Source organism: Talpa occidentalis, unplaced genomic scaffold (genome assembly GCF_014898055.3).
Source record: "Talpa occidentalis isolate TD23 unplaced genomic scaffold, MPIMG_talOcc4v2.1 talOcc4.3, whole genome shotgun sequence".
NCBI classification, from domain to species: Eukaryota; Metazoa; Chordata; class Mammalia; order Eulipotyphla; family Talpidae; genus Talpa; species Talpa occidentalis.
Genome location: NW_023603184.1, coordinates 125,397,494 through 125,409,931, shown reverse-complemented (window position 1 = coordinate 125,409,931; position 12,438 = coordinate 125,397,494). Strand labels below are relative to the sequence as shown.

At 36.3% G+C, this 12,438-nt stretch overlaps 1 protein-coding gene across 4 annotated transcripts in view; it reads right to left on the bottom strand.

The window, feature by feature from the left end:
- The window catches only part of NBEAL1 (neurobeachin like 1), a 145,432-nt gene that overhangs the window by 7,565 nt on the left and 125,429 nt on the right, over positions 1–12,438 (bottom strand). For all 4 annotated transcript variants that reach the window (XM_037523880.2, XM_054700003.1, XM_054700001.1 and 1 more), the window contains 7 exons: positions 11,564–11,673; positions 10,117–10,289; positions 8,020–8,114; positions 4,722–4,838; positions 4,193–4,354; positions 3,417–3,565; positions 2,339–2,474 (listed from right to left, as the gene is read on the bottom strand). In XM_037523880.2, the coding sequence (XP_037379777.1) occupies positions 2,339–2,474; positions 3,417–3,565; positions 4,193–4,354; positions 4,722–4,838; positions 8,020–8,114; positions 10,117–10,289; positions 11,564–11,673 (942 nt within the window). The remainder of the gene's footprint in view (positions 1–2,338; positions 2,475–3,416; positions 3,566–4,192; positions 4,355–4,721; positions 4,839–8,019; positions 8,115–10,116; positions 10,290–11,563; positions 11,674–12,438) is intronic.

Here is a 12,438-nt window from a genome sequence, read left to right as displayed (position 1 = left end):
GGCAAGGCAGGAGAGGTCTGCCACACCATATGGGTTCCTCCCTGGCCAGTAATTGAACTGGCGCTGCAGAGGCTTCGGACAGCTTCACAGCGCTGTGCCACTGGGGAGGTCCCAAGCACAATTTTTAGATGTATAACAATTACTAATTAAATATTAATTGGATCAAAGAATATATACCCCTTTGTAAGTGCTTATACTTCCCCGTGAGAAACATTTCTAAATATATCCATGAGTCGTTGGAATTTCTTCTCCAAGTGCAATTTACTTTTTAATGTGATTTGTCTACCACTACCACTCTTTTTAATGTCACTTTTCAAGAGTACATTTACTGGAGTGACAAAATACAAGTCTCGTGCATAGACACCTTTGGCATGATTATTTTGCATTTCAAGATACACTTTTCATTGATCTTTACCTCATAATTTATAAATATAAACTTCAAGCTTACAATATATAAATCTGATACATGATTCAAAATTATATTTAATCAAGATTTTGTTTTTTAAGAGATATTAGATCTTGAAATAGAAAAGTCTTTTCATAACTAAATTTCGTAACATTAATTTCTGCAGAGTAACATACATTTTAATTATGTAAGATCGTAAGCACTAATTAGATTACTAAAGTAGATCCAGGCCTCCCCGGTGGCGAGGTGGGTTGAGCACAGTGCTGTGAAGCTGTCTGTAGCCTCTACAGTGCAGGTTCGATTCCCCACCAGCCAGGGAGAAACCCACATGGAGGGACAGACCTCTTCTGTCTCAACAGTGTACTTCAGTCTGTCTGCCTGTTCTGTTCCCCACTCTGTCTCTGGTGAATCCTCTCACCCTCCTGTGCCATGCCTCTAGCCTGTACCCCAGTTCTTGTATAAAAAATAAATAAATCTTTAAAAAAAAAATAAAGTAGATCCATAATTTAGTATATTGAAGATGTGAGACTGATTAAAAATACTTTTATTCAAAATCTATACACAATATAGATTTTCCATTTTGCATACTACATAAATTTTTCAATGAGCGGAAGATTGGCAAGTTTAAAAGACACTTAAGTAAACCACAGAAACTGATACATTACTCAAAGAGTACAGTATAGGCAGAGTTTTTATATAATCATCACATTAGCAGAAAACAGGAAGGCAATGCTTACTTGGGTCATTTATTAATCAATAAATAAAATCTATTACTGCTGAATAGAAAATGTTAAAAATGTCTTAATTATATGTGAAAAATAATGAGATGTAGGCTTGTTGACATTGCTTGGGGGACTATTATATCTGAAGCTAAATGGTGGTGCAGACATTTGAATTTAATAAGGCATCTTTTTGTTAAAATATTTTGAAGAGTATAATGACCAAAAAAATCTTAAAATATTTATGAAACAAAAAGGTTCCTATGACAGATTTATTATAAGTACTGACACTGTACTAGTCAATAATGTCTTCCCTGAAACAACCCCCTACCGATATCCTATTTTAGATTTCTCAGAAAAGACAGATGGTATCAATCAAAATTTGTAAGGATCAATTTGACTCTCTGCAATAAAATAAATTTTCTGGAAGGACCATTAAATTACTGGGAATATAGTCACTAAATTTTCCTAAGAACAGTGTGAGGATTTAAGATCTCTGAATATCCAGGAATGGATAAACTAGTGGCTAATACACTTACAGAATCACAGGGAATTCACTGTGAATTAGTACATTACATGGGAATATGTGTGGTCCCCAAGTAAAAATTGTTTAAGACTATATTTCATTTTTTTAAAAGATTTATTTATTTATGCACACAAAAACTGGGGTACAGGCCAGAGGTGTGGGTTTAGGAGGATTCACCAAAGACAAAGTGGGGAACAGAATAGGCAGACTGACTGAAACACACTGCTGAGAGGAGCAGTGGGCGAGTCAGGAGAGGTCTGCTGCGCCATGTAGGTAGCTCCCTGGCTGGGGCTAGAACTCGTGCTGCAGTGGTTGCGGATAGCTTCTTAGGTTGTGTCTTAACCCCTTGCACCGCCAGGGAGGCCCTATATTTCATTTTTTATAAAAGCTTTCATGTAACAAAAATCCCATTACTATCTTGAATCTAGAGTTGGAAGGAGAGAATAACTGATCTTTCTTATTCATATGGGGTGACAGAAACTGCCAAATATGTGCTTTCTATTATATCATAATATAATCTTAAGTGTTAAATACTACATACATCTCTTCTTGCCAGTTACTACCCTTTGAAAAACCAAATTTGTTTTTTAATTTATCACTAATAGGCTTCTGATTCAGTTGGAACAAAGGAGAACCAGTAGAATCCTCAACAATTTATGAAAAAAAATTCTTGATGCTAGCTTTTACCTCTGCTGGTTTCCCGACACCCACTACAATCAATTTGCCATCTTCTAATCCTACAAGAATATGGCTGTATTCCTTGGTTACACATATACAGTGGATAGGCACTCTCATGGATAATGGGTTGATGCTGAGATTCAAGCTACAAGAGAAATAAAAAAACACAAGCATGATTACATGAAAACATAATGGAGTCACAGAATTTTTTATTTAGAAGATAATTTAATGATGATCTAATTCTGCATTCTTATTTTTTAGATGTGAGAACTTAGGTAGAAAGTCTGAATAACTTGTACAAAGATCCATCTTCGGGGCCTCCTCTGTTGGCGCATCTGTTGAGCGCTGGGCTGTGAGGCTGCCTGCAGCCTCTGCAGCGCCAGTTCGTTCCCCGGCCGCCGGCGAGGGTCCCACAAAAACAAAACAAAACAAAAAAACAAAACAACAACAACAACAACAAAGATCCATCTTCATAGCATTACATAAAATGCTTAATAGATCTTTTGTCTATTCACTGTTTTTCTTCTAAACCTATATATCAACTAAATGATTTTTCACCTTGTTTATTAACAAGTGAAAGTTGGATAAACAGGGCAAACTCAAAGTATTTCTGTGTGTAGGGAAGAGAAGGTCAATAAAATTGGTCTGTTTTCTTTCTTAGAAGATGTAGTAGAAAAAAAATAGTTTTGTAATATGTCACTTATAAAATGTTATTGATAAAATGACCTATGTATACACACACACACACATACATATAGATATATATGTGTATATACACACACATACATATATAGGGTTGGCGGAAAAGTCATGACGCATTTTTGCTTGAAAAACAGAAAAAATACATCATGACTTTTCTGATAACCCAATACATACATGAATATGAGGGGTGTGTGTGGGTGTGTGTGTGTGCAGTGTGCATACTACTAATCCAGGAAAACTTTGGCTTCCCCAATATTTCATAGTTGCTAAAAATGACATGTACACAAATACATGATAAACTAAAACATGAAAAATCTTAGACTGCTGATTTTTTCCATCCTAGGCTAGAAGTACTGCCATCTTTCTTAGTAATTTTTATTATTACCTGTGAAGATCTCTTATGGACAGGAATCCTTGTAAGCTGCCCAAAACAATGTGTTCTCCAATTACACATATATCTGATACTTGTTCCATCAGGGTTTGAGACCCTAGATACTTGCCATTTACAGAATACAGATGCAATGCATTCTTATCCTGCAAAGATTAAATGAAGACAATTTGATGATCTTGAATTAAAACTGAATTTTAACATTATCAATTAAAATTTGTATTATAACAGAATGATTATTTGGTTTAAAATTTGGAATAAACAATGGTTGTATTTAAAGAGAAAAAGTGTAGACAATATTATTAAAAGTGATATCAAATGAGAATGTCAATAAATAAACATTAAATAAGAACACTCATATCTCTAAAAGAATTAAAACATTCAATACAAAAAAAAATCCACATTCTTAAAAAGTGTCTTAATTTTTAAAAAGTTTTATCATTGAAGAAAAATAAGCATAGTATTAGTGGCTTGTTTATTAATACCCTGCTTGTTGAAAAGAACTTAATTTGATTATAATTTTTACTTCAGCTTATGAAGCTCCACATAACCAGAAATTATTTTTGAAATCATGTACTATATAGTCCAACAGAAATCCCTAAGACAAAATACAAACACAAGGTGATGACTAAGGTAGGATTCCATCCAACGGCAAGGAATGAATAAAAAGAACAATAAAGAAAAGATCCTTCAAATGTCTCATATAAATAACATGGAAAAGGAAAGACAAGCTTATAGATAGGCAAACCCTACTGCATAAAAATGTCATATACCTTGAGGGTTGTTTTTTCTTCAATGCTGGAGTAAATGACTATATGTCCATCCCAAGATATGGCCAAATTGGGAATGGTCAGGAGTAGAGAACTTTCACAAGGTGGTCGTAAAGTCCTCATGTACTGACCCTTCTGAATGGTATGTATAATAACCGTGCCATCCTACACACAGAAAATATTAGAAAATGAAAAAGAGGAAAAGAAAGTAGGTCAAATAAAGACATGTGGGAAAAGAACTGAAAAAATTATTTACTAAGGACACATGTAGTTTAGGAAAAATTTCAATCTTAAAATCTCAAATAGCATTTTATATCATAAAATGCCCTCTTCCCTTAACTCAGAAATCCAGTAAAATTCCCAAATAGAATCATCTTAAATTTTTTCTTTCTGTATTACTCTATTTTTACAAAGTGCTACATATAAAAAAATATTCTATGCTTTTTTCAATTCCTCTAGGAAAAAAGTTAAATATAAATATTACTTTTGAATTTGTAGAAAAAATTAGTATTTCTTAAAAGTGAAATCTTACCCTTGATCCTGACACTGCCATGTCTAGCTCAGTGCTGATGCAGACGCTCAAGACCTCATCAGTGTGTCCATATAGGATCTGAAAGGGTTTAGATGCTAAGCCCACAGGAACACCTCCCTAATATTTAAAGCAGAAAAGCAAAGATAAAGATTTTTTTTCTGTAAGCTATATTTTATTTAAAAAGGTTTATACTGCATTTAAACTGTAATCACTAATATTGCACTAGTTCTTACCAATGAATCTGTTACAGTAGTACTCATTGTATATTTCCTTATCTTCTTAAATTAGTCTTTTGAAACTCAAAAACAAACTGAATATTTTCAAGGATGGTTTTACAGATGAATGGATCAAATGTGTTATATATACATAATGGAATACTGTTCAGCAGTCAAAAAAGATAAATTCATGCCACTCACAGCAAATGGATGGAGCTAGAAGGGATTACATTCAGTGAAATAAGTAAGAAGAAAAAGAAAAATATTGGATGGTTTCACTACAGGAGAAATATAGGGAAACTGAACAAAAGGCACAAAAAAAACCCCAAAAAAGATGAAACCTGCAGGCAAACTACAGATCTGAGGCATACAGCAGAGGAGGGGGAAGGAGAGCAGTCAAAACAGGAGAGGGAAGAGCACAAGTAACTACGGTGATAGTTCACAGGTGATGTGGTTGTGGGAGATTTATGGGTACTACACCTGAGGAGAGAAATCAAATATTGTACAAAAATGAACAACAATGTAAGAAAATAAAATGTTTAGTCAATAAAAAATAAAACCAAAACTAATAAAGAAAATCCAAAGTTGATGGTTTTAGATTAATTTTAATAGGTACATCATTTTCATTTATAGAGTTATTCTTTCTTCTCTTCAAAGAAACTTTTTATATTATACCTCTGAATACTTTTCCATTTACTGGATTACATTTCAGAAACATAAATTATCATTATGCTGATTTGTCTTCTATTTCTATAGCTATCAATTCATTTTTTTAAAAAAGATTTATTTATTTTTATACAAGAGCTGGGGTACAGGCTAGAGGTGCCAGAGGGTGAGAGGATTCACCAGAGACAGAGCAGGGAGCAGAACTGGCAGACCACTGAAAAACACTGCTGAAGAGAGCAGCGGGCGTGACAGGAGAGGTCTGCCACACCATGTGGGAATCTCCCTGTCTAGCCAGGAATCTAACCTGTGCTGCAGAGGCTGCAGACAGCTTCCCAGCGCTGCTCTCAACCCACTGCACCACCAGGGAGGCCCTATCAATTCTTTTCTAATTGCTTTACTCCTTTTATTTTTCATTTGTACTTATTTTGATTGTAAAATATTTTTAAAATGCTAATAATTTGATTTTCAACCACACCAAATCTGTTCTTTGTGGTTCTGTTTTGGGCTTACTTATATTTGCAATGATAGAAGATTTAATCAGCTTGATTCTTCTGTAATCTGCCATTTTCATCTTATGGTATTTTATTAATATATTTTCATCTTTGAGATCCAATTTTATTGAATTCTTTTTTTTTTTAGATTTATTTATTTATACAAGAACCGGAGTACAGGCCAGATGTGCGAGAGGGTGAGAGGATTCACCAGAGACAGAGTGGGGAACAGAACAGGCAGACTGACAGAAACACACTGCTGAGGGGAGCAGGGGGCGAGATAGGAGAGGTCTGCTGGTCATGTGGGTATCTCCACGGTCAGGAGGGATAGAACCAGCACTGCAGAAGCTGCAGACAGCTTCACAGGGCTGTGCTCAACTGCCTGCGCCACCAGGGAAACCCTGAACTTAATTCTTACTATGTTCTTTGAACAGCACAATTTTACTGCATGAAATCTCCCTGTATTTGTTTTCTTCCAGAAGAGATGAGTTTGCATCTGTTTTTAAACTGCATTATTTATGTATTACTTTCCATTGCTTATATAGCTGTCATTGTCCAGACCTGCTACCTGTCTTATATGAGGTAGATAAATATGACTTGGTACTCTATAACTGAGAAACATCTGTCTTCCTTGAAGAGTATCAGTCCAATCAGAGTATACATTCTTATTCATTTTTATTTTTTTTAAGATTTATTTATTTATGCATATAAGAGCTAGGGCGCAGGCCAGAGATGCGGGGTGGGGGCTCAGAGGATTCACCACAGAGTGGGGAGCAGAACATGGAGATCCACTGAAATACACTGCTGAGGGGAGCAGTGGGAGAGACAGAAGAGGTCTGCTGCACCATGTGGGTCACCTCCCTGGCCAGGGAACAAACTCATGCTGCAGTGGCTGCGAATAGCTTCATAGTGCTGCGTCTTAACCCCTTGCGCCACAGGGGAGGTTCCTGGCATAAGGGATATTCTGCCCAGAAGTAAAATATTATTTTTCAGTCTATATTGTTATAGAATATATATTCCCTGTGTATTCTATTAAATATAATAGATTCATATATATGTAAAATAGCCAATGTTATATACTGTATATGAAATATAGAAAAATTAGTTACTAATGGATCAAAGATTGAAATGTAAAAACATTTTCAAAAGAAAATCTTAAAGAAAAAACTTAAAAAGTTTAGATATTTTTATAAGTCTAGAATGAATGAAGTTCTGTTAAAAGCAAGGCAGAGGGCATCCCTGATGGCACAGGGGGTTGAGTGCCGCACTGTGAAGCTGTCTGCAGCCTCTGCAGCGTGAGTTCGATCCCGGCCAGCTGGCGAGAATACCACATGGCAAGGCAGACCTCTCCTGTCTCGCCCGCTGCTCCCCTCAGCAGTGTATTTCATCAGTCTGCCTGTTCTGTTCCCCGATCTGTCTCTGGTGAAGCCTCTCACCCTCCCGCACATCTGGCCTGTACCCCAGTTCTTGTATAAATAAATAAATCTTAAAAAAAAAACAGATTTATATAAAAAAAAGCAAAGCAGAAAATACAGAAGCTATAATAATGACAAGAGATGCTTCATTGAGCCAACATTACTAAGAGAATATAGTAAGGGTGATAAAATTACAATTCTTTAATTTCTAGTAATCCCACCTGAAAGGAAAACAGAAATATTATCATGAAAACAAGACAAAGAAAATAACAATTGTTTCATTAGAAGAGGTTAACAAGAAGTTTTAGAAAAATAATAGGGGATAAGGTCATGAATCAGATAGTAAATCCAGGGGAAAATGTGGTGACCAGAACCAGACATATGGGAGTAAAGAATGCAAGGGAGCTCAAATAATCATTCAGTGTCAGAAAAATTCACTATTAGAGCATCTCAACAGTAATCCCAGGATGAACTTCTGATCTAAACCAAAAGTATTTAAATATATAACTACCTGTTGTGTTATTTGCCATATCATACATGTAGTATCTCTTGATCCAGAAATCAAATGTATGCCACAGTAATCTGTAGCTAAACAAGTCACAATATCTGTAAGAAAAAAAGAATTAAATACATGACATGGCTTTAGTTTTATGTTCAACTTATTAATAAATCATTTTTTCAAGCAGAGAAATGTAGGACTGACACTAGAAAAGCATTGGGAAACAATGACACAGGGAAAAAGCAGTACTGAAATCATGTAGGAAAGCTTTGAGGTCACCTTTTTTTGAGGGTGAAGATAAGATGTGGGGCAGGGAAATGCCTGTCAGAATTTTGGCAAAAGGTTAGGTACCTTGAAATGGACATTCAATTAGTTTTGATAGGCCTCTCTACTTTCTCACTCACTCACTCCCATTCACCTTCTATTTCCTTTGACAATGGCAATCCCATTGAACATGTGTCCTTAACCAAAATAGTACATTTTACACTGTAAATTCATAATATAAAATACATTTTCCCTAAAATGTAAAACCATGAGCTGACATACAGATGTCACTGATACAGAATTAGTAACAGATTCCACTTCCCTTTCATAATAAGTATTATTAGGAAAAGATTTACTGTTTTATTCTTATATTGAAGACTAAGACACTAATAATGTACAAGGTTAAAAGTACATTCAATAATTTGAATCTTTGGTGCTCTATTGTTAACCAAGTAATAAGGGAGATATGTCTTCTTCAACTATGACAGGTTTATTATCATTTTATCCTAAAATTCTTATCTCAGTCTAACAACTTTCAGACAGTTTGAAGCTGTACTGAATTTATTTATTTATTTTTTAAAGATTTAATTTTATTTATTTATACAAGCACTGGGTACAGTCAGAAGCGCGGGAGGGTGAGAGAATTCACCAGAGCCAGAGCGGGGAGCAGAGCAGGCAGAAGGACAGAAGTACACTGCTGAGGAGAGCAGCGGGCGGCAGGGGAGGTCTGCGCGCCATGTGGGACACTCCTCTGGTGGCAGGGGAGCAGCCGGGGATCGAACCGGCGCTGCAGAGGCTGCGGGCAGCTTCGCAACCCAGCGCTCAACCGCTGCGCCACCGTGGAGGCCCTGTACTGAATTTATATGCTGCTTTAGTATACCCAAAATAAACTAGAAAGAATATTATATTTGAAATAGCCAAGATATGGAAACAAACTAAATGCCCCCCAAAAGATCATTGTATCAAGATGTGTGTGTGTGTATACACACACACACACAGTGGAATACTATTCAACGACCAAAAAATATAAACTCAAGCCATCTGCAGCAACACGGATGGAAATGGAAGGGATTCTTTTTTTTTTTTTTTAAAGATTTATTTATTTGTTTATTTATTTATTTATACAAGCACTGGGTACAGTCAGAAGCACAGGAGGGTGAGAGAATTCACCAGGGTCAGAGTGGAGAGCAGAGCAGGCAGACTCACGAAATACACTGCTGAGGGGAGCAGCGGGCAGCAGGAGAGGTCTGCGCGCCATGTGGGACCCTCCTCCAGTGGCCGGGGAGCAGCCGGGGATCAAACCGGCACTGCAGAGGCTGCGGGCAGCTTTGCAACCCAGCGCTCAACCGCTGCACCACCAGGGAGGCCCATGGAAGGGATTCTTCTAAGCAAAGTGAGGTAGAAGAAAGAGAAATACTGGAAGTTCTCACTTACATGTGGCATTTAGAGAAACCAAACAAAGGGACAGAAAAAAAAACCTGCAAGCTGACCATACACCTGAGGCACAGCAGGGAAGGAGTGGGAGAGGGGTCAAAACAGGAGAGGGAAGAGCACAAGATACTGTGATGAGGGATAATGGGTGCTATGGTGGCAAGAGAACCATGGGAACTACATCTGAGGGGAGAAATCAAATGCTATCCAAAAATTACCAAAGATGTGAAAAAATAAATAATTAAAAGAATTTTAAAGAAATACTCTTAAAGTATAAAATATTCAAACACTGCTCTACCAAAGACTTCACTTGGGTTTCAAAGGTAAAATTAATGCTTTTTGTAAGGAGTATGTACTATTTTTGTAATTAGAAAAAACACAGAATTTTTTGGGGGGAAAAACATTTATGCTTACCCATATGTCTGATATTGTGTGAAATAACTTTGCCTTTTGTAAGTGACATCACTTGAATGCTATTATCCCAGTGTCCAGCACTGAAAAGCAACTTTGCATCATGTGATACTATAAATAGCTTAGAAGTAATCTCCAGTCCTGGAGCAAAAGGACCATTCATACTACGCTGAGTTCTGTAAAAACAAATAATAAATGTTTTCTTAAAAGATAACTTAAGACCAATACCAACTATTTTTTAAAAGATTTATTTATTTATGCATATAAGAACTGGGGTACAGGCCAGAGGTGTGGGGGGTGAGAGGATTCACCAGAGAGAAGGGGGAGCAGAACAGGCAAACTGACTGAAATACACTGCTGAGGGGAGCAACGGTAATCAGGAGAGGTCTGCTGCGCCACGTGGGTCTCCTTCCTGGCTGGGGATCAAACTCCTGCTTCAATGGCTGGCTGTGGATAGCTTCATAGGCTGCATCTTAACCCCTTGCACTGGCAGGGAGGGGCCAATATCAACTTTTTTTTTTTTTTGAAGATTTATTTATTTATTTATTTATACAAGCTCTGAGTACAGTCAGAAGCGCGGAGAGGGTGAGAAAATCCGCCAGAGCCAGAGCGGGGAGCAGAGCAGGCACAAGGACCGAGGTACACTGCTGAGAGGAGCAGCGGGCAGCAGGAGAGGTCTGCGTGCCATGTGGGACCCTCCTCTGGTGGCCGGGGAGCAACCAGGGATCGAACCGGCGCCACAGAGGCTGCAGGCAGCTTCGCAACCCAGCGCTCAACCGCTGCGCCACCAGGGAGGCCCAATATCAACTATTTTTTAATCTCTTAAGAAAACCCAAGTCTATTCAACTATTTATCTTGAAATGTTTATTAATAAATCAAAAAGGCTTTCAGAAAATTGATTAATCTCATTTTATGTATTTTTTTACTAAATAAGGAACACAACCTATAATCTCAAGAGGTAAATATACAGAAGTTGAGATTGGTGAAGGATGAAAGAAAATTGGTGAAGAATGAAAAAAAGTATTACCCCTAATAAATATTACTATTTTCCTTCTTTAAATGAGTAATTTATCAAAGTAAAGAAACATCACCTTAAGTTAAAATGGAAGCTTTGGAGACTTACATTAAAAAAAAAAAAAAAAACTAAGGTAAATAACAATTTCTTATTGCATAAAACACACAAGACCTATTCATAAATAATATTGTACTATACTATTATAATTAACCCTAAAAACTATCCCTAATAATTTTTGCTTCAATAATACTATAGAAATTATTTTGTCTTTAATGAGTATCAAGCCAGGGAGTAGGAAAGAGGGAAGTAAAAGAGAAAGGAGTAAGGAAGGCATGGCAGAGGAAAATCTGCAACTACAATATTACTTTCAATATGACACCAATCAACTGATCTATCTGTTCTTCTGACGTTAGCTTTAAATGTTTCTTTACTTACTTTGGATTTGTCACAGATTGATCTTTGAAGAATGTAAAGTAATTAGAAATGTTTCTGTCATAAGGCAGCCATCCATGTGTCCCAATAACATAATTCATGCTTACTGTTACCTAGAGGGAAAAAATCCATGGAGATAAAAATTAAATGAATGATTAAAGAAAACAGCAGAGGATAACCAAATATTCACAAGATGTTAACATTGATCATTGAAGGAATAATGTAGCATTATAGACTTAAAACATGAAACTCATTAAGAATGTCTTAAAATATTTCCAATGGAAAAAGCATTTAATCTTACTGCAAGAAAAGCTACCCAATATATCGTTCTTTAGTAAATTATTTTCTTCACAATTTCTCAGTTTATTAGCGTGTATTAGTTGGTAGACAAAAGTAATTAAGGGTCAGTTCTTACCATAAAAATACGGTATTTTATTTATCAATTAGACCACAAATCAGAAAATGAACTATGAAGTTTTAAGGTATCCCTTAGTGACAGTCATAGTGAGTATTTTCTTTTCAAGATGAAAAGCTTTTCCTCTTTGATTTTAAAATCAACAGATTACCCAGCTCCAAAAATCAGAGAACTTTAAAGATGAGAGTCATAAGAATTCCACCATTTAAAAATGTACTGTTATAGTTTTTGCATTATCTTTCTAGATCTTTTTCAAAGCAAACACACAACTATGCATAATTAGAAAAAGTCTAATTCTGAAATCTAATGTTCAGAGGGCATTAACCCATTTTTATGGAGTAACTCCAGTAATTTCTAAGTGACAAAATTAGAGTAAGATAGACTGAGGGGGCCTCTCTGGTGGTGCAAGGGGTTGAACAAAGCACTGTGAAGCTATTCACAGCCTCCACAGAGTGAGTTTGAT